The following is a 22609-nucleotide window of genomic DNA, read 5'->3' on the forward strand; positions in this document are numbered from 1 at the left end:
GGAGTTGACTTGATATCGAGATTCTGTCTCAGCTCCTTGGATACGTGTGCAAAGGCTTTGCACCCAAACACTCTCAGGTGAGAGTAAGAGACATCTCTTCCAGACCAAACCTTCTCAGGAATTTCAAATTCCAGTGGTGCAGAAGGTGATCTGTTGATCAGATAACAGGCAGCTAGAACAGCTTCACCCCAGAATGGCTTTGGTAACTTGGCCATACTGAGCATGCATCTTGTTCTTTCAATGATGGTCCGGTTCATTCTTTCGGCTACACCATTGTGCTGAGGGGTATATGGGACCGTCTTCTCATGTCGAATACCGCGATCAGCGCAGTATGCAGCGAACCTTTTGGAGACATATTCTCCTCCGTTGTCCGTTCGCAGGCACTTCAACTTCTTTCCTGTCTCTCTTTCTACTAGGGTGTGGAAATTCTTGAAGTGCTCGAAGACCTGATCCTTTGACTTCAAAACATATACCCAGACTTTTCGTGAAGCATCATCAATGAATGTCACGAAATATCTGTTACCTCCCAATGACTCTTCTTCCATGGGACCACATACATCAGAGTGTCCCAGACTCAACAACTCTGATCTTCTCTTCGTAGAGGATTTAAACGAGACTCTGCATTGTTTGCCAAACAAACAGTACTCACAAGGGTTTAACGCTGTTCCTTTGGCAACTTTGATAAGTGCCTTCTTCGCAAGCGTATCCAACCCTTTTTCACCCATGTGTCCGAGTCTCTTGTGCCACAGATTCGGTGATGCCTCGTCTTCCACTGCATTGAGGCTATCAGAACCGATCTTCACATGGGTCTTGTACAACGTACCGCAAATATGTCCTCGGGCGACAACCATGGCACCTTGTGACAGCTTCCAAGTGCCTTTGCTGAAGTAGCTGTCATAGCCCTGTCGATCAAGGGCTGTCCCGGAAATCAGGTTGAGCCGAAGGTCAGGAATGTGTCGAACATCTTTCAACACCATGGTGCAACCAACGTTGGTTTTTATCTGCACTTCGCCAACTCCCACGATCTTCGAGGAACTAGCGTTCCCCATCCTTACCGTACCAAAGTCTCCTGCTTTGTACGTAGTGAAAAATTCACTGTGGGAAGTGGCGTGGTATGATGCTGCTGTGTCTACCACCCACTCAACATCATGGCTTGCAACGTGCAGACACGTCTCGTCACTGATGGAGAGTATTGCCACATCTCCCGAAAGAGTGACAAGGGTTTCACCATCTTCTTTCTTCAGCTTACTGCTTTGACCTTGCTCCCTTAAAAACTTGCGGCAGTGTTTCCTCATGTGGCCTTCTTTGCCACAGTGGTAACATTTCATGTTACCCGTCTGCTGGTTCCTGCTACTGCTGGACCTTCCACGTGGTTGAGGCTTCCCTCTGTTTCTGCCTCCACTTCTCCCTCTATCATTACCTTGAGGCCTTTCTCTACTCTCGGTGACAAGGGCATGAGTTTGATTCATGCTTGTCTCTTTTCGTCTGGCCTCCTCATTAAATAGAGGCATCCTTAACCATCGTCATGGTAAGTTTGCCATCTGGAGTAGAGTTACTTAGGGAGACCACCAGCGTCTCCCAACTGTCTGGTAATGAACTGAGAAGTAGCAGGGCTTGTTCTTCATCGCCAAGATTCAGGTTGACGGACCCGAGCTGGTTAACTAGGTTTTGAAACTCGCTAGTATGCTCGGCAACAGAGGTATCGCTTTTCAACTTCAAGTTAACAAGCCGTCTCATCAAGAGGGCCTTGTTTCGAGCAGTTTTAGCCTGATACATATCCTCTAACTTTTTCCAGAGGTTATATGCATCCGTCTCCTGGGCCACGTGGTGAAAAACACTATGGTCAATCCATTGCCTGATCTGACCAATAGTCTTCTTGTGCATCTTTCTCCACACTTGATCCGTAACTTCATCTGGCTTCTTCCCTTCATCTTCCAAAGGGTCAAACAGATCTTTACAGTTCAAGAGATCCTCCATTCGAGGTCTCCAAAGACTGTAGTTTGAGGTAGTCAGCTTTATCATGGCTCCTGATGCTGAATTCTCCATGGATTTAGACTGTTCTAAATACAAAATGCAAGTACAGGATCTTCGAGGTGGAATATCAAAAAATGGACAGCACCGTTGTGTCTGGAACGTCTGATTTTGTTGGAAACGAGTCTTGTTTCATCAAAATCGGACTCAGATAGCACAAGGAACGAGCAAAAGAACCAAAACAGGAACTCTGTCGCGCGTGCAGTGCGTGGCGCGAACAAAACGCGTAGGCGCGTGTAACTCACGCGCTGAAACTCCTCTGGTGCGCGTGGAACGCGTAGGCGCGTGTAACTCACGCGCTTATATGGAGTCAGGGCACGTCAGGCGCGTGAACTTCACGCGCAATGGCTTCTCTGGAGCGCGTGTGGCGCGTGGCTGAGCGTGGGACTCACGCGCTAGAGACTCTACTTGGCGCGTGGGACGCGTGTTGAGAGTGGGTCTCACTCTCCGATCTTCAGACGGCGCGTGGAGGAGCGTGCGGCCTCCGTTTGGCCTCTGGTTTCCACCGCTTTTCTTGTCTGGATGAGACGAACACAGTGGTATGCTCAAATTTGAAAACTGAGCTACACACTAAAACTGAGTTTTCTGTAAAAAACTTCTTCCAACAAACGCTCTGATACCACTTGTTGGGGAAATCAACACAGCGGAAGGGATAAAAGCGGTAATAAAAGAGTACACTCATGCACTCAGTGACACCAAGAATTTAACGTGGTTCGGCAACTGCCTACATCCACAGAAAAGAGCTTCACTAATAAATAGTGGAACACAAGAAAATATTATAGAGGAGGAGGATCACACTCCACTCAACTCAACTCTCTTCTTTTCTCTCAGAGCTCTCTCGGCTCTCTCTCTTTTCTTTTCTTCTTTGGGTGTATGATGCTCTCGTCTGAAGCTTTAATTTATAAGCGCATTACTTCACGTATGAACGCATTTATTGTTGCATTCATTAGGTGGTTGGGCGCTGGGGGTTGAGGGTTAAGCGCTGAGCAGTCAACAATGACTGCTCAGGGCATGGACTTCAACATCGATCTCTCCAGAAATTTCTTCAATAGGTCTCTGCCCAATTCAATCTTCAATGCCTCAGAGCTTCAGGTGCGAGGAGCTGGTTGTCGGAGATGGCACGGTGCAGGATGCAATAGACGCAAATGCCAAGTCACTTGTAGCACCGTGCCAAAACGGGTTCCCATAATTTTCCCATAGTTAATGGATATCTTGATGATTCACCATTGATTTTCCTTATGTTAAGTTCGGTTGCAATTCTGAACAGTTATTTTCAATTATTTCATCTTATTATTATAATTATTTTAAATTTTTATATAAAATATAATAAATAATTTAATTTTTTTATTTTAAAATAATAATATTAAAAAATAATATTTTATTTAATTCTTAACATCTCATCTTAATTTATCTTATCTTATCTTATCTTATCTCAATATATAAATCGCACTTTGATCGGAAGGAAACCCTGTTTCTTCATTATTAGCCATTGCTTCTTCTAAAGTTCTAATGTTACGTACTGTTACAATTCTCAAAGGTTAAAAGAGGAATAAAACTGTGAAAAGAAATAAACATTTGTTTCAGCTAACGTGGTGTGGGCCCACTTCTTTATTGCTTCCGATAAAGCCCATATCCATATCTTGGGCCTGTCAACTCCCTCTCTCTCACTTTCACACTAATAAATACTTTACCACGTGTCCGCACGACGGATCTAGTCCTCGAATCTGACACGGTGCCGTTTTCGTCGGTGCCTACACAGTAATTGCCAACCGTCTCCGTCCCAGAAGAGATCTTTTTTATATCCTCTCCGTTTTCGTTTCTCGGATCAAGAAAACCAAAATCCAAACAACAGATATTTTCACGAGGAACAATATGTCGAATTACGCTCGTGGCGGCGAAGACGAGGTCGATGACTTCGACGAGTACGATCCAACGCCGTACGGAGGCGGTTACGACATCGTGCTCACCTACGGCCGGCCTCTCCCGCCGTCTGATGAGACCTGCTACCCTCTCTCGTCCTCCACGCCTTCCGATGACTTCGACTATGATCGCCCCCAGTACACCTCCTACGCCGAGCCTTCCGCCTATCGCGACGAGGCCCTCGATACTGAATACAGCAGCTACGCCCGTCCCAAGCCCCGACCCGCGCCCCCTCCACCCGGTGAGGGAGATTTCGGAGGTGAGTATGGGGCCAGGCCGGACGTTGGTCATGGGTTCCCTCCTCCTGGGGTTAACAGGCCCGGGTATGGTGAGCCCAAGTATGGATCGGAAAGGCCCGGATCTGAATACGGATCTGGGTATGGCCGCCAGAGTGAGCATGAGCAGGAATCCGGAGCGGACTACGGATCCGGATACGGACGGAAGAGCCAGTATGAACAGACTGAATCGGGATACGGATCTGGGTATGGGCGAAAAAGCGAGTATGAGCAGCCACCCCCATCGGAATACGGGCGGAAGAGTGAGTACGAGCAGCCACCCCCATCGGAATATGGATCTGGATATGGGCGGAAGAGCGAGTACGAGCAGCCACCCCCATCGGAATACGGATCTGGATATGGGCGGAAGAGCGAGTACGAGCAGCCACCCCCATCGGAATACGGATCTGGATATGGGCGGAAGAGCGAGTACGAGCAGCCACCCGAATCGGAATACGGGTCTGGGTACGGGAGGAAGAGCGAGTATGAGCAGCCACCCGCACCGGAATATGGATCCGGTTATGGCCGGAAGACCGATTATGAGACTCCCGAATCGGAATACGGATCTGGGTATGAGCGGAAGCCCGAGTATGAGGCCCCCCCATCAGGGTATGGATCCGGATACGGGCGGAAGCCGGGTTATGGGGAGGAACAGGGTAGCGGTGGTTACGGGTATGGAGGGAGGAGTGAGAGGCCTGAGAACGAGAGTACTGAGCATGAGAGGCCGAGTTATGGGGACGAGCCGCCTCGGAGGCAGAGTTATGGGCGGTCCGAGGAGGAGAGCTATGAGAGGCGTGATGATGATGATGGTAGTGGCGAGAGGCGCAAGTATGGATACGGTGAAGAGGGGGAAGAGGGCTATGGGCGCAAGAAATACGTAAGCATTTATGTTATTTAATCACCATTTCATTACTATATGTTCACTTCCAACCATAGTCTTTGATGTCTTATATGATATATGTTGTAGCTTCCTCTCCGTTTCTATATCTCTTAAAATTAGAAAACAAAACTTTATATATTTTGAATGATTTTCCCTCATTATATGCTAGTTTTGTTACGAGTTTTATCTTGTGAGAGTTTTGCATGATTTAGTTACAAAGATGGTACTGACATCTCATTGTTACAGTAGTTCAGCATTCTCATAAATAGACAGGCAGACATTCTATATAGGTTGAGAACGAATGAGTTTCGATAGTTAGCTTATGTGCGATGTTTTCATCATCCTGGACCGGGACCTTTATCACGTACGATGTATGGAGAAGTTGGGGTAGATATTCTAGAGGTGCTTTGCTTATTAGCATATACAGCTCTTTTTGAGTTACTCCCCAAAATTTTTGCGCATTGGCACTGGGTGTCTGGGACCGGGGGATGTACAGATCTAATGGTCCCAAGTCCCAAGAGTGTGAATGTTTTGTTTCGAACTCATGATGTATATTTTATACAGTTTGTCCAGGACGCACCCTTGGGATTGTGCATCATTGAAACATTAATAGCCAAATAACCAATTTTCAAAATAATAATAAATTACAGTTCTTAGGGTAGTAACTTCCAAACAACAATGTTTTGAACATTTTCCTTAATATATGATTTGAATCTAAACCAGTTGGTAATGCTTAAGCAATTTCAGGTGTCGATACACATAAATCATGAACACCTCTTGGTCATTACATACATAGACTACTAGTCGAGTTATATCTATTCCACTAATGTGTTGAGAAGTTTGGTTTTTTTTCTGATCATGTACGTATGAATGAATGTGGCAGGGAGATGATGGCTCTGATGATGATGAGGAGAAGCGCCAACGTCATGGGCATCACCACCACCGCAAGAGCTATGATGATGAGTAATTGGAATGGAATGCAGGTTGCTTTGTGAATGGGATTCGTGCCATAATTTGATACTAAATAAAGAGGGTTGAGGCATGACTTCCTTCGAGTCTTTTTTTTAAAGTGGTATTGTACTGGTACAAGTCTGGAGTGTTCCATACTCGTCATGTTTGGCTTTGTAATCTCAGAGTATACCTCTGTGTGCGCTTTTAAATAAAATCCCATACATTTGGGCTGCTGTGTGTTCAATCATCTTTATTTTGTTCACGATTTTTGGAGTCATACACATATCAGGTTGATAGAGAACATGCCATTTCGGAAGTGGAACAAGTTAAATAGGCAGGTGGAAGAAGAAAACTACATAAAGGTTTTCCAATAACAAATTACCTCTGCTAATGATGGGTAGTGTTACTATGTAGGGCTGCATCTTTGGGAAGAACACCAGTTTTTTCGGTTCATCTAAACAGTGACATTTGAGGTATTTGATTGTTTCTTTCAAAATTGTAATTTAGATTGAGTAATGTAATATATTACATTCTTATCTCGCTAGGTAGATGTGCCACTTCTCATATCTTTCGGTCATCCTTTGTAGTTTTTAAAAGGAGATTTAGGACTCGTTTGGATTCGTAAGTGATCTCAGCTCATCTCAACTCATCTCAACTCATCTCAGCTCATCTCAATTCATCTCACTACTATTCAGCAACTTTAACTCATAAATCTCACTACTATTCACAACTCATCTCATTACTATTCACAATCCATCTCAGCTCATCTCAAATCATATTCGAATCCAAACGTCTCCTTAAGGATTGATGAGTAATGTTGCTTTATTATTATAAGATAAACGTGAGATGATACAGTATGCAGCATTCTCCTTTGTGACCAGGAGTTATACTGATTGTTCTTTATTTTTTTATTTTTGTCCTCTCACCCAGCACCTGCTTGAGAAACCGTCTAAAGAGCTTTTAAGAAAGAATTCAGTGTACATGCGTTCGGATTAACAAAAAGTCCTAGTTTTGGCCTTCAGTGCCCCATTGGACATGGGAAATACTATGGCACTAATACATTATGATAAAAACTTGGAAAGGAAAAAATTTTGCCATGCCAATCTGCAACTATTTATTGGAGTAACACAAACACAACCGCAGAAATCCAAAGATCGTAACAAGTCAAATTTTCGCATTTTGAAAATAGGTTGTTTTCTACAAAACTATCAACCGCATGAACTCAAAAAGATGAGAGGGACTTACCTTGAATTGCTTAAAACAAGTTTTGCAAGTAGTACGACTAGTCCAACAAATGGATTGGTGATGATATATAGCCTATGAAACATTAAAAGAAAATACAAAAAAAGGAATTTGGTGGCCAAATTAGATAACCTTCTTTCTCTGGAAGAATGTCTTCAGATGCCATAACTGCAAACCAGCTACTGACAAGCAAACCACAAGCGAGAGGAAACTAAAGGTAGCCATCTTGGAGTTGGTTGCTCTATTGAGTTGTTGCATTTCTTCCTCCCTAGACCGCCAAGGACAAAGATACATCATATATAGCTAAAATGGAATGGTGCCCCTCATCAAAAAAACAAACCAGAGCACACAGAGATGATGAATAGAGATAGTTTGTGAATGGTAATAAGATTTGTGAGTTGAAATTGGTGAACAGTAGTGAATACTGAATCTGAGTCTTGTTTCTGTACTCAGAAAACTGAATCTTGTTGGATGCTAACAATGGGGGGAAGGTGATAGGACCCGAGGGGGTTCTTCCGATAGAAATCAGGGAAAATAGCAAGAAATTAACCATAAAAAATAAAAACAGGATGATCTCTTCGAGGAGATTGGCCTCCTGGTATTGCTCTAAGCAATCGTAATTCTCATTCATGTTATGCCATAAGTCATCTGCAGCTTATTATTGGGGCAGATCGAGCCCAGTACGAAGAGCACCAAACTGGTAACAAATCAAGCATAACTACTACATGGGAGAAAAATTAGGAGAAATTGGTGCCAAATATTCATAAAAAGTAAATTGTGTTTGTACCTGTCGCGAAGATAAAACATCTCATCATGAATGGATGAGACAGTCTCATACAATTTCTTCAACTCAAGTTCCATTTCCTAGCACGATACATGAAACCATGCATCAGCAGACCACACATGTGAGTATACATTTATGCTAATTGCTTGAATCCATCATATAACAAAAGAAAATCACCAAACTGAACTACTGAAGAACCAAAACAATTAAGAGAGTCAGATGACAACTTATAATATCCATAGAAACACAACATTAATCCAACAAACATAACTATAGAAATGCACTTGTTCACAGCCATGCTTACTATGGTGCCCAAGGTAAATGTTTCCAACTTCTTTGCATCTTCCTAGACACTCAGAATGACTATTTCATCATGGATAAAGCGTGGATCCTAGTTCTTTGACAGTAATAGCAAATAGTACACATAAAGCCTATTTTGTTTCGTAGCAACCCTTTTGTTTTGTTTTGTTACTAGAAGTCGCAGTAAAGTGATGTTGTGTACATTTCGTGATGTTGTGCTACATTTCGCTGGTCTGGACTTGCTTTCAGAAACTTTCACTACCTTTTTTCCCATGATCCTTGGTTAGGGGAAGTAAGAACATAGGAAAATAGCAAACTGGAGATGCACTGAATCACCGGCGGATGACCGCCCAGGACTGTGGTGGCGTGGAGGCCACATGCCATGCTAGGAGAGCGGAGGATGGTCGGGTCTGAAGGATCTAAGGTTGCTGGGCCCAAAAATGCCGTGTGCGGCGGCAACAAGCACTCATCGGTGTGGCAGCGCGTGAATCTCACGTGTGGTTTGAATCGCTCACGTGGCTCACACGCCGCTATTTTCTACATTCTACTTCGACCATCTGAAAGATCAACGATTGGAGAGTCTTGTGGTGGGACCCGTGACACTCTTAGGGGGTCGGAAGGTAGTAGATCGGCGCTTGTTCTTATTATGGACGGTAAACTAGAATAAAACTTGTAGATAACAACTTGAACAATTTTTGGATAAGTCAGAAGGGAGGAGCAGAAGCTCAACCCCCGTTTGGGCTAAGAGGATGAGATGTTTGGGTGAACAAAATCGCCCACGAGAGACAAAAAGGTCCCTAAAAGATATTTAGGACAAGTTTGAAGAGTGAGATGAGATGAAAATTTTGTAAATAGTAGTAAGATAGTTTGTGAATAGTAGAGAGATAGTTTGAATTTTGAGAAATGAGAGAGAAAAAGTTGAATAAAAAAAATATAAAGTTAAAATGTTATTAAAATATAATTTTTGTTTGAAAATTTGAAAAAGTTGAATTGTTTTTTATTTTTTGTTTAAAAGTTTGAAAAAATTGTAATGATTAGTTTGAAAAATTTATAATGATTAATTTAAAAGTATTTATATTTAAATTATGATTGAGAATGAAATAAGATACGAACGTTGAGATAAATTATTTTTTCAAACAAGTCCTTACTGTATCGAAAATATGGATGATTAATAAAATTAGATTACAGCCATAAAAAGATAAAAAGACAGTCTAACCAACTTTTCTACCGTACATTATCAAATTCTAACAGGCAGCCTCTACAACACCAATTCATTTATAAAATATAATTATTATAACAAAATTTAGATACATCAAATCAAAACGAAAATAAAATTTAAAAGATATATTATTTAATTCACTAATAGTAGTCGTGAATTAGTTGTTGGTTATCTTTGAAAACTCTGGTAAGTCTCATTCAACTGCCATTCTCTATGATGGATGTCGGCTATAATTTTATTTAATTCGTTACATTTATTTTATAATAAAAATAATTTTATAATTTGATGAATAGATCAATTCATATTAATTTATAAGATTATTTTTATATAATTATTTTATGATTAAAATATTTTTCTTAATTTTATATAAAAGAAGTTTAAACTATTTTTTGACACTTGTTTTTGGGAAGAATAAATCTTTATATCAGCCGCTGCAGTCGCAGTACACCTAACGTGTGGACTGACTGATATGCCACATCTGATGTAATACAATGAACTGCTTAAATGTGTAGAGAAAAAAACAAAGCCAGCTCAGATGTGCTAAGGCTGATGTGCTACAGTGAACTGCAATGTAGATAGGGTGAGTTTGGTTGCCAGACTCATCTCAACTCATTATTACAACTTTTTCAAATCTCAATATAAAATATAATAAACAATTCAATTTTTTCAAATCTCAAAATAATAATAATATTAAAAAATAATATTTTATCATCTTAACTCAACTCAATTCAATTCAATTCACTTTAACATCTAAACACACACTTATGAGAAAGGCAGGGGAGGGGTTTAATGAGACAACGAAGGAAAGTTCGCTTCCCATTTATGGCAAATGTTTAATACAATTTAATGATTGAAAGCACTGGAGGAACCGCCAGGGTTGGGGGACCAAAACCAAACCCCTGCCCTGCTGATCTTAACATCCAAAATAGCTAAAAATTATGCAGCAGTAACACAGTAATTTAAAATCCAATAATCAGAAATGAAAACTTACTTCAATCTGGCCTTTCTTAGCAACGTTGGACCAGTCTTTTGCAGCAAGGCCAGTTCTCCAATCAAAATCAACCACCACTGTCACCGGAGGTTTATGATCAGGCGTCCAAAAGCAAGCTTTGTAATCACCAGCTTCAACCCCAGTAAACGCAAAATTACCGGATTCCACTTGACTCTCGTAGTGATAACTATGACCGTGAGGCGAATTGACCTGAAACACAGACATCAAACAACCAATCACCTTCCCTAGCTATCACATTAATCCTCCAAATCCCAACTAAACCTTCTTATAATTACATCAATATCTCCGATTCTATTAGTTAAAACAAAAAGACAACCTCCAATTTCATATATAAAATCATATGCAACGAGAAGATTTAACGAAATTAATATGCATTATAGCCTTAAAAGTTTTAGTCGATCATGAATGATTAGTGTATTAGAGTAGAAAAAGGCCATCATCGTCAGATCAGTGTCAATAAAATAGCCATGCATCTTGAACGTCGAATTCAAAATTAAGCATATATCATGGAATGTTATGATGCTAATTAGTCGTGCTGACCAAATCAGTATCACCCATTAGATTATATGGATGGATGATCACTCACGTACGCAACCTTTTTTTTCTTTACATTAATGATCTCCTAAAAAATGAAAAAAGAAAAAATGGCGCATGCATCGAATTACCCTGACGTTGATCTTGTGGGTATCGGGGACGGGAAAGCCTTCACTGGAATAGACGACGTGGTACTTGCCCACGGTCATGGCGTCGCTCTTGATTTCCTCCGATATGCATTTTGTGGCGCCTGATTTGAGGTCGAAACGCATCGATTCCGCAGACATTGTGAATATTATTATTAATATCCCTATGCGCCTTACAATCAGATGCAGATTCGTTACTAAACCACACATGATCTTCTTCTCCAGAAAAGCACAAAAGAGAACCTTCAAATTTTTGGCCAATAATTGAATCGGGTGCAGATAGTGCTTCTTAACTTCTGGGATTCTAAGGTTGTTTTTTCATTTTTTTTAAGACCTTTCCGTGATCCGATTAAGGCTGAGGATGCTGCACATAATATCACGACCGTAATATCATTACATGACGAGGAGTATGATTTTTTTTTTTTTTTTTAAGGTTAAGTACTTTTAAACTTTCATTTCCACAAATCGTACACTATATTTATTTTTATTTTTTTAATTTTATTCTTATTAAATTAATTAAATTCACACATCATATACTATACTTATTTTTATTTTATTTTTATTTTTATTCTTTCTAAACTAATTAAATTCTTCCTACTTATCATCATTCATCTATACATCATACATTTTATAAAAATAAAATAAAAAATAAAAAATTATACTTATGTGGTGTGAGGATAATAAATAAATTTTTTTTAAATAATTATGATAGGCTGTGCTTGAACTGACGTGGCAGTATCACATCATATAAAGGACATAATTTCTCTATTCTAAATTCTAACATAAATGATATTTACAATTTTAAAATATGTAAATTTTATGCACTTTATTTGAAAAAAATAGATAAATATAGAACCCACATGAAAAAATTAATTTTTTAATGATGGATCCTACTCTTTTTTAAAAGAAATACACGAGATTTACATATCCTAAAATTGTATCTAACATTACTCAAATTCTAATGACCATAATATTCATCATAGTGAGTAACTTTTGTATTCAATTTAGAAAAATTTTATTCATCATCTTTACATATTATACACTATATTTTGTTTCTCTTATCAAATGTGTAATATATAAATGATGAATAGAATAATTTAATTAATTTAAGAAAAATAAAAAAATTTAAAATTTAAAAAAATAAAAATAAATAAAAATAAGTAAGATGTGTGGTGTGCGAGTACGATAGCAAATGTATTAAAAAGTAATTCTACATACAATCGTGGAATGCGTAAATACTGTGCAGTCGCTTTGAAAAAGAATAGAATCCACTATTAAAAAATTAATTTCTTTTCGTGTGGGTCTTATATTTATTTACTTTTTTCAAAACGACTGCACAGCACTTACAGACTCACGACTGCAAGTATCATTATTATTTAATTTAACACCCTTTAAATTCGTGAGAACTAAGAGTTAAAAGATAAATTGAGAAGGCTGGAACAAGATAATTCCAGTCGTATTTCATTCAGTAAATATATAGGCAATGTACAAGTGTTTGAATTACAAGATAAGATAAGTTTTAAACTACAGATAAGTATAGCCTATAGATAAGTATAACAAAATATGAGCTAATCTAGATATGATCTTCAACAAAATTATTTGAATTCAAAACAACAGTAGTCTCGGAATTAGTTGGATCTTGATCATTATCTCTAACAGCCACCTTCAAGGTGATGGGAAGGTCACAAACCATCAGCTTGTCACGAAGCAACTAAAACCGAGATAAAGAAAGACCTTTGGTGAAAATATTAGAGGGTTGTGCAGCAATTGAAATATATTTTGCTTGGATGTCCTTGTTGAAGATTTTCTCACGAATAAAGTGATAATCTACCTCGATGTGCTTAGTTCGAGCATGGAATACTGGATTGGAAGAGAGTGCTAAAGCACTAATATTGTCAACCCAAAGATAAGGAACTGTGGTCAGGGGTATGTGAAGTTCTTTAAACAACATTCTCAACCAATACATTTCAGCTACTGTGAGTGCCATTGATCTATATTCTGCTTCAGTACTAGATTTGGCCACAACTGGTTGCTTCTTAGCAGCCCAAGAAATTAAGCACAGGCCAAGGTAAATGCAGTAACCTGAAGTGGATTTTCGATCATCTGGGCTTCCTACCCAATCTGAGTCACAGAAGCCATTGAGTTGGAGAGATCCTTTTCTGAATTGAAGACCAAACTGGAGTGTACCTTTTAGGTATCTTAGAACTCTCTTGGCAGCTGTAAGATGAGTGGTTCTTGGACAGTGGAGAAACTGATATAGCTGATTGACACTATAGGATAAATCTGGCCTAGTGAGAGTTAAATACTGAAGGCTCCCACCATTGTTCTATATTCTGTAGGATCATCAAGTGGATCACCTGATAGCTTGGATAACTTGCCACCTGTCTTGCATGGTGTGGATGCTGGTTTAGCACCAGCCATCTTCATACGATACAGTAAGTCAACAACATACTTACCTTAATGAAGATGCAGACCAATAGCTGTATTGATGACTTGAATGCCTAAGAAATATGATAATGGACCAAGATCTAATAGCAAACTCACAACCAAGATTAGAAATAAGTGCATCAATAGAAGATGATGTGTTACTGGTGGCAATGATGTCATCTACATATATAAGTACAAAGATACAGATGTTGTCATGATGAAAGGTAAACAAGGATGTATCTACTGTGGAACCAATGAACCCTAATTCCAATAAAACCTGAGACAGCCGCAAGAACCAAGCTCGAGGAGCTTGTTTAAGACCATATATGGATTTGTGAAGGAGACAAACATGATCAGGTAAGTGGGGGTCTTCAAAACCTTGAGGTTGCTCCATATAAACCTCCTCTTCAAGATAGCCGTGGAGGAAGGCATTGGAAATGTCAAGTTGTCTAATGAACCAGTCATGATGCACTGCCAAGGCTAGAACCAACCTGATTGTAGCTGGCTTTATAACAGGGCTGAAAGTCTCATTAAAATCAATTCCATCAATTTGATCAAAACCCTTAGCTTCCAATCTTGCTTTGTACCTATCAAGAGTACCATCATATTTTTGTTTTACTTTAAATACCCACTTGTTCCTTACTACCTTTTTATGACTAGGCCTTGGATAAAGTGTCCAAGTTTTATTAGCCAAGAGAGCATTGTATTCAGCTTGCATTGCAGTCATCCAATGCTGGTCCCTCACTGCCTGTTTGAAAGTTCTAGTTTCAGAGGGCAAGGAGAGGGTGAAAAATGCTGTGAGAGGATGCTTAGTGGAGTAATAGAGTTTATAATCTGGGAATTGCTTAGGTTTTGAGGAGTTGGTCTGAGATCGAGTGATGATTTTGGATGAAGGAATAAATGGAGGTTCAAGAATTGACTGAGGGTTGTTGGTTTCAAATTCAAGTAAATTGTTTGAATTGTCATTGATAGGGAAGTCGATATTGGATGAGGGGATGGATGGAGGTTCAGGAAGTGACTGAGGGTTGTTGGTGTCAGATTCAAGCATACTGCTTGAATTGTCATTGATAGGGAAGTCAATATTGGAATGGGCAGCGGTAAACTCTGAGGCAGGGGAGTTGTTAAAGGTGGGTGAAAAAGGTGAAATGTTGTTTGCAAGATCCAATGTGAGTGCACTATGAGGGTGTGAAAAATATGGAACAGAAATAGAGGATAAAGGATAGGGTGCACCTGGTTGTGGAGGAGTCATTGAACCAAGGAAATGATCCTGCAAGGGTGGAGAAACAGCAGTTGTAGCCTATGTAGTCTGAGCAGGAAAATTCAGTTCATCAAAGATGACATGTCTAGAAATATAGACTCGTTTGGATTGAGGATCAAGACATCAATAGGCTTTTTGATTGGCACTATAACCAAGAAACACACATTTCTTACTTCTAAAGGCTAGTTTATGTGGATTATAAGACTTGAGAAGTGGAAAACATAGACATCCAAAGGTTTTAAAAAAAGAATAATCTGGTTCTTTGTGGAAAAGAGTAAAGTATGGAGATTGATTGGATAGGACAGATGTGTGAAGTCTGTTTATAAGATAAGTGGCTGTGAAAAAAGCATCAACCCAATAGGAGTTTGGAAGATGGGATTGAGCTAGCAGGGAGAGACCAGTTTCTGTGATATGTCTATGTTTCCTTTCTGAAATGCCATTTTGCTCAGAGGTGTAGGGACATGTGAGTTTATACAAAATGCCATGTTGGGAGAGGTAATCTTGGAAAACAGTAGATAAATATTCACCACCATTGTCTGTTAGTAGTTGTTTAATGTTGCTGGAAATTTGATTTTCAACAAGACATTTGAATCGAAGAAAGCAACTAAATGCTTCAGATTTGAACTTTAATGGAAACAACCATGTGAATCTTGAAAAATCATCAATAAACAGAATGTAAAATTTAAAGCCACTAACTGAAGTTATAGGGGAGGTCCACACATCTGAGTGTATTAACTCAAGAGGAGACGTGGACCTATTATTGGACTCAACAAATGGAAGTTTATGACTCTTGGCTACTTGACATGACTCACATAATTGTTTGAACTTTGCTAAACCAGAAATAGGTAACATAGAACTCTTGACTAGTTTTGAAACAATAGACTCTGAGGGGTGACCCAGTCTTGAGTGCCAGACTTGAATAGGAGCTTTGACACCTAGTAGTGCAGTAAAGGTGGAGAGTAGAGCAGCTTTAGGAGGTGATTTACTGAATTTGAGCTGCTTCAGGTACATAGGGTACAAACCAGCTTTACTCGGCCCTTGGAGGAGGATTTCCTTGGTCTATAGGATCCTTCACAAGAAAGTAATTTGCAGTGAGAATGAAATAACAATTATTATCATTACAGAAATGTTGGATAGATAAAAGATTAGAGGAAGCATGAGGACAATGTAAGATATTGTTTAAATGAAATTTGGTTTTGGAGTTAGAAAGCAAAGAGGAACCAGTATTGGTGATGAGCAAACCTCCCCCATTGCCTACTGTCACTCCCATGGTAGGGCTGTTGTTGCAAGGTTAAGTTCTCAAGGTTAGCAGTGATGTGATTATTGGCTCCACTGTCCAGATACCAAGGTTGTTCATTCTCTGACTCAACATGAGTATGAGCTGCCATGGCTGCCAATTGTGATGGAGGATGCCTGCCTTGATAAGAAAAATCCATACGATGGTAACAATCAAGTGCTTGGTGATTGGTCTTGCCACATATTTGACAAGGTGGAAATCTGTTTGAGAAGAAAGGTGGGTTGGAGGACTGAGATTTAGAGTTATGAGAAGAGGGGTTGGATTTGGTGGGAGGTCTAGAGAAGTGTTGATTTTTCTGGTTTGGGAATTTTGGTTTCTTGTCATGATGAGGTTTATGTTTATGAGTGAAGAAGGCGAATTGAGTACCTTCAGAAGGGAGAGATTTGTTTTGGACTTTAAGGAGTTGCTCATAATTGAGCAATTCAACTTGAAAGTCATCAAAGGAAATGGGGTGATCACGGGTTGCAAAACTAAGAGATGTAGTAAATGGATTATAGACTGGATTAAGTCCTCCAACAACATATGAGATTAAATCTTCTTCATCAACAGGTTTACCAACAGCTAAGAGTTGATCAGACCAACTCTTAGCTGTAAGTAAATAGTCCGAGCAGGATTTGGATCCTTGTTGCAGGGTCTGCAGTTGACGTTTTAGATGAGAAATTCGAGATCGTGATTGAGGTGCAAACCTACTGGCCAGTGCATTCCAAACTTGCTTAGAGGTAGTGAGTCCATACACAGTGGATAAAACTTTCTCACTTAGTGTGGCATTCAACCATGTCAAAATAAACTGATCCTTCTTCTGCCAAACCAGGTATGCTGGATTGATATCAGAAGTGGATTTTCCAGTTGAGTCAAGTAGGTAGTGAGAAGGACAAGCCTCAGAGCTATCAACAATGCTTAAGAGGTCATGACTTCTTAGGACTGGAACGAATTGAGTAATCCAGTTGAGATAATTGGTTCCATCAAGTTTGACAGATACCAAAAGGGTGATGTTTGGAATGACAAAGGGAGGCACACCAGATGATGAGTCCATTATGGATCGAGAAAAAAAAAGAGCGTGAGCTAGATTGCTCTGATACCAAGTTAAAAGATAAATTGAGAAGGCTGGAACAAGATAATTCCAGTCGTATTTCAGTCAGTAAATATATAGGCAATGTACAAGTGTTTGAATTACAAGATAAGATAAGTTTTAAACTACAGATAAGTATAGCCTATAGATAAGTATAACAAAATATGAGCTAATCTAGATATGGTCTTCAACAGAATTATTTGAATTCAAAACAGCAGTAGTCTCGGAATTAGTTGGATCTTGATCATTATCTCTAACACTAAGGAGGTGGGGAACAAGAATAGAACTGCTTTGTTTTACCCACGCGCGAGACAGACAGAGAAATGAGAGAATGGTTTCTCATCTCTGGCGTAGGGCCTGGACTTGAATTCGGTTTCCTTCAAAATTCCAGTGGTTAGCTAAGAGAAATAAATGGTCAATAACTTTGAGAAGGACAGAGATGAACAAAGCGTCAAGTAGACGGTGCAAGTAGATATATGGTGCTCTCAGGCTTAACGAGAAAAAGGAGTACGGCCGGGACCATTTCAAACCAGATACTCATGGTCATGGAGTATACAATCATCTGCTAGCAAACATATAGTTTTGTTCTTCTTCAAGCTAAAAAGACTAAAAAAGAAGCATGCCAATGCAGAGCTTGCAGTAGCTAATTGAATTTATGCCTTCGTGCATGCTCGGTACTGGGATACGTACTAATCTGCAAAGTAAAGCACTTGTTTTTTTTCTTATAGAAGATGAAGTTCGGAAAAGAATTCGAATCACAGATGGTGCAAGAATGGCAAAAAGCATACATGGACTACAACGGTCTCAGAACAGTCTTGAAAGATATCTTGCGGTTCAAACAAAGAAACGCATCAACGCCAGTGGCATCGACCGCACGAGGATCTTTGAAAAGAAGAATGTCCCTTTACAGAGCTTTTAGTGGACTTAATAATCGGTACAGGAACTCACCGAGGAAGAATGATGATGAAGTAATTCTTGTAGATGCAGTGCAGCAAGATGGGTCAGAATCAGGGCAGTACCAAACCACGTTCCTGAAGCCCTGCGAGATCGGAGGAGAATGCGAGCCTGTGTTCTTCAGGAGGCTTGATGATGAGTTCAATAAGGTCATAAGCTTTTATAAAGGGAAGGTGGAGGAAATGATAGAGGAGGCAAATGAATTGAGTAAACAGATGGATGCTTTGATTGCTCTTCGAATGAAGGTGCATAATCCGATGATGAAATTTGATAAAGCTACTTTGGAAAAACTTACGAGCAACAGCAGTACTGGGACAAAATCTGGTAAGTGGGGGAATGCATGCACAGCCAATACTGCTTAATTTCATTTTCCTGTCTTTGTGGTTTGGAGCATGGTACATGTAGTAGTTATATATATATATATATATATATATTGAAAAGTGTTACAACATACGTATAGAATAATTCAAAATACTGTTATCAATTTGAAGGAAGTATGCATATGAATGTGATTCAAGAAGTTGAGATGAGCGGTGAGAGACATATGGACGATGAAATACAAGAAACTGTAGAAACATCTGGTGTCCATAAGAGGGACAATGGACAAAAGGTGGTTTCCATACAGGGCTTTAGACCAGCATCATTGGAAGTCTTGGATCACGTAAAGCTCAATATCACGCCCGAAACTCCAGTATCTACTTTGAAAACAATTCTCACTTCGGATGTCGCCTTGTCATTCACCAAGAAAGAGCTGAGGAAAGCAGAAGAACGAATGATTCAGGCTTTTATTGAATTCTATCGAAAGCTGCAACTTCTGAAAAGATACTGGTAACGCGGTTTTCTTCAATTATCATAAGGTTGACATTAATCTGACTTTACCTGAACCTAGTGCTAATGAATGTAACAGCTTCTTGAACCTATTAGCCTTTTCAAAGATCATGAAGAAGTATGACAAGGTCCAAAAATTTCAGTTTTTAGTTCATCGATCTTTAAACTGCACTGCAGATGTTTATTTCCATGCACTAACTTTAATATATAGCACAGATCGCCTCAAGGAATGCATCCAAGACTTATATGGAGATGGTGGAAAATTCTTATCTCGGTAGCTCTGATGAGGTCAGTAACAGATCAGGAAATTCAGCTTATGTTCCTAGAATGGATTTTATCATAACACTTTCCCACTCTTCCATCTTGTGCCTCCACAGGTTTCTAAGCTCATGGAAAGGGTGGAGGTTACCTTCATTGAGCGCTTTGCAAATGGAAATCACAGAAAAGGACTCAGGATTTTAAGACCAAAAACCAAGAGGGAAAAGCATAGAATTACGTTTTCCTTGGGTAAGATGTGCGAGAAGAAGCGAATGTTCTACACACTTCAAATTTATTTTCAAGAAGTTTGATGTCAAAAAATACACCAAGCATCACTCTACATTACCCTGTTAAATTGTTCAAAAACCTGCAGGTTTCTTCTCTGGCTGCTCACTTGCACTTGTAGCAGCCGTTGTTGTGCTTGTACATGCAAGAGGTATCCTCAGGAGCCCAGGGCGTGACCGGTATATGGAAAACATATTTCCTCTTTACACGTAAGTTTTCTTTTAAAAAAAAAAAAAAAAACTAGATAGTTTGTAGAGGGGAAAATCTTCTTTGCACCCGCGGTTAGCATGAGAAAGTTGTTTATCCATATGATTTTGGTTTTTTATTTAGTAGATTTCTAGCATAAAAGTTGCGTAATGAAATTATTCAGTATAAATTATAATGGTGTTGGTGCACCTTTTTGCAGCTTGTTCGGTTTCATTGTCCTGCATATGCTAATGTACTCTGCAAACATATTCTTCTGGAGACATTATAGAGTCAATTATCCATTCATTTTCGGCTTTAAGCAAGGAACGGAGTTGAGTTACAGAGAAGTATTTCTTCTCAGTACAGGTCTTGCTGTACTGGCATTTGCTTGTGTCATCTCAAATCTAGATATGGAAATGGATCCAGGAGAAAGTATCTTCAGAGTCTTTAATGAACTAGTCCCTTTGGGCCTACTTACTGTAAACCTTAGTACACAATCTCTTTTAATCACATTGTCACATCAAGATATTTTGCATGATGAGTACTAACTGTTGGTCCCTTATTGCAGTTTGTGATTCTTATAACAATCTGTCCTTTGAATATCATATACCGCTCAAGTCGCTTCTTCCTCCTCCGATGTGCATTTCGTTGTCTTTGTGCTCCTCTGTACAAGGTGCTGGGAAAAAGAATTTCTAACAGCCATATATCACTCTCTTCAATCGACATAAAACACAAAGTTTAACCCTTTTTGTTGTCCTCCACCCGTAGGTTACTCTCCCAGATTTTTTCCTGGCAGACCAGCTAACTAGCCAGGTTAGACATCATATATCAACATACAGACACTATATCATTCTTTTTTAAGTAACTTTGTATCACAGCTGGTTTACATCAAGATCGACATATTAAACTTTTCTTAGCCATGAAAGCCCCAGGAATGTCTATTTCCCATTCTACCAAGGCACCTAAGGAGCAAGTAGATTTGCTAGTAACTTTTTTCTTTTTTTGTCCTATATTTCAGGTGCCAGCTATCAGAAGTTTGCAGTTCTATGTTTGCTATTATGGTTGGGGTTACTTCAGAAAAAACTCAAAAAATGGGTGTCGTGGAAGTGATGTTTATCAAGCTTTCTATTTCATTGTAGCTATCATTCCATACTGGAGCCGTTTAATTCAGGTATTCGACAGTGATACTTATATGACAGTGCTATTTTTGGTTTCCTCGATGATGTGTACTTAAATATGCATTTTCAACCCATATTGGAAAACTGTTCTGCTCACAACAGTCTAATGTTTTAGTGCCTTCGACGCTTGGTAGAGGAGAAAGATGTGATGCATGGGCTCAACGGACTGAAGTATTTCTCAATTGTTGTAGCACTTGTCATGAAGACGGGTAATGAGTTAAAAATGGGGATGATGACTTGGAAGATCATGGCTATCGTCAGTTCAGCTGTTGCGACAATTTTTGCTACATATTGGGACATTGTCATTGATTGGGGTCTTTTGCGAAGGAATTCCATAAACCCATGGCTGAGAGATAAACTTCTTGTGCCAAACAGAAGTGTTTATGTTGTAGCTATGGTAAGAAAGAATATACATACATACACACACACATATATATATATATATATGCCAAACTACTCTTGTTCCTTTGTCTTTTTCTTTGATTTCCTTTTCCTTTTCCTTTGTTCTCTAAAATCCAGCATAATAATTATGGGAAATGTCAACTGAACTGCAGGTATTGAATGTTTTTCTACGACTTGCTTGGATGCAGTCAGTATTAGGACTAACGGAAACACCCGTCCTGCATAGGCAAGCGTTGATTGCAATAGTTGCTTGTTTGGAGATAATTCGTCGTGGCATTTGGAATTTCTTCCGGTAATGCTAATATTACTCACTTCATCTTGTATTCAATCCACTTTAACTAGTTTTAGCTCACGCAACAAGTAATTAGAGCATAAAGGAAGCTATTCTGCAATTTAGATAGGACCCAAGATCAAATTCTTTTGTTATATCGTATTCTTTTGGAGAAGATACCCAAAAAATTCAGGACTCCATGGCACTTCCAGGCTTCAAAACCTCATGCGCTGATAATGATTTGATGTTGAACTAATATCAGGTTGGAGAATGAGCACTTAAACAATGTTGGCAAGTATCGAGCATTCAAATCGGTACCCCTACCTTTTAACTATGACAACGGTGAAGACAGGGACGATTAGACTCGTACAGCACAGAAGAATGAGGGTTTTCGTTATCCATATACAAAAAGATATTCCTTTTCGTTTGGTTTGCCTTATTGTTCTTTATTTTAATTTATGAATGAAATTGAAATATTTGTTTGTGTGAGAGAGAGAGAAAGAGAGAGACTGTAGGGCTGAGCAAAAATTGAGGCAGGGCGCCAAATAATGACTCCTCTACCTTTGTCTCTAAAAGGCACTTTTACTGGTGGGTTGATGAGTAAAGAATGATATATGTCTATGCTGGTTTCTATAAGGAGTTCTTGTGCGGCCATTATTTGATGCATTGCTATCTATTACATGGTTTACCATCATTTTCGACTTCAGAGCCATCCGAGATTTGCTCTGCGAACTACTTGTGTGGTAAAACGTTTCTAACACAGTACAAAATCAAAGAAGAAAACAGAAGGTTTGCGTGAGACCTGTTCGGCTTTCCTCTGCAATCGAGGGTGTTCTACGGACAAGGAGGACTTAACAAAGGCATTAAAGACCAAGATAAAAAAGAAATATTTTTTGAGCATT

General features: G+C 39.3%; 3 protein-coding genes across 4 annotated transcripts; 2 read left to right on the forward strand and 1 right to left on the reverse strand.

Moving 5' to 3' along the window:
* The first annotated feature begins 3750 nt into the window (after positions 1 to 3750).
* Positions 3751 to 6304, forward strand: LOC109011870 (uncharacterized protein At5g39570-like). Its single transcript, XM_018993225.2, has 2 exons — positions 3751 to 5103; positions 5990 to 6304. The coding sequence occupies exons 1-2, from the start codon at positions 3904 to 3906 to the stop codon at positions 6071 to 6073; spliced, it is 1284 nt and encodes a 427-aa protein (XP_018848770.1). The 5' UTR covers positions 3751 to 3903; the 3' UTR covers positions 6074 to 6304.
* Positions 6305 to 7199: 895 nt separating this feature from the next.
* Positions 7200 to 11703, reverse strand: LOC109011872 (transmembrane emp24 domain-containing protein p24delta7-like). Its single transcript, XM_018993227.2, has 4 exons — positions 11280 to 11703; positions 10594 to 10803; positions 8087 to 8163; positions 7200 to 7567 (listed from the first exon to the last, which is right to left on the reverse strand). The coding sequence occupies exons 1-4, from the start codon at positions 11502 to 11504 to the stop codon at positions 7423 to 7425; spliced, it is 657 nt and encodes a 218-aa protein (XP_018848772.2). The 5' UTR covers positions 11505 to 11703; the 3' UTR covers positions 7200 to 7422.
* Positions 11704 to 17863: 6160 nt separating this feature from the next.
* On the forward strand, positions 17864 to 22343 carry LOC109011869 (phosphate transporter PHO1 homolog 9-like). 2 transcript variants are annotated; one of them, XM_035692540.1, is made up of 13 exons: positions 17864 to 18623; positions 18791 to 19127; positions 19207 to 19255; positions 19344 to 19415; positions 19505 to 19634; positions 19759 to 19879; positions 20077 to 20335; positions 20425 to 20529; positions 20625 to 20669; positions 20875 to 21027; positions 21150 to 21431; positions 21589 to 21728; positions 21970 to 22343. In XM_035692540.1, the coding sequence occupies exons 1-13, from the start codon at positions 18077 to 18079 to the stop codon at positions 22067 to 22069; spliced, it is 2340 nt and encodes a 779-aa protein (XP_035548433.1). In that variant the 5' UTR covers positions 17864 to 18076; the 3' UTR covers positions 22070 to 22343. The 2 variants fall into 2 exon arrangements, with proteins under 2 accessions (XP_035548433.1, XP_035548435.1); XM_035692542.1 differs by having other exon boundaries at positions 20077 to 20203.
* The last annotated feature ends 266 nt before the right edge of the window (positions 22344 to 22609 follow it).

This window comes from Juglans regia, chromosome 1 (assembly GCF_001411555.2).
Source record: "Juglans regia cultivar Chandler chromosome 1, Walnut 2.0, whole genome shotgun sequence".
Taxonomy (NCBI): Eukaryota; Viridiplantae; Streptophyta; class Magnoliopsida; order Fagales; family Juglandaceae; genus Juglans; species Juglans regia.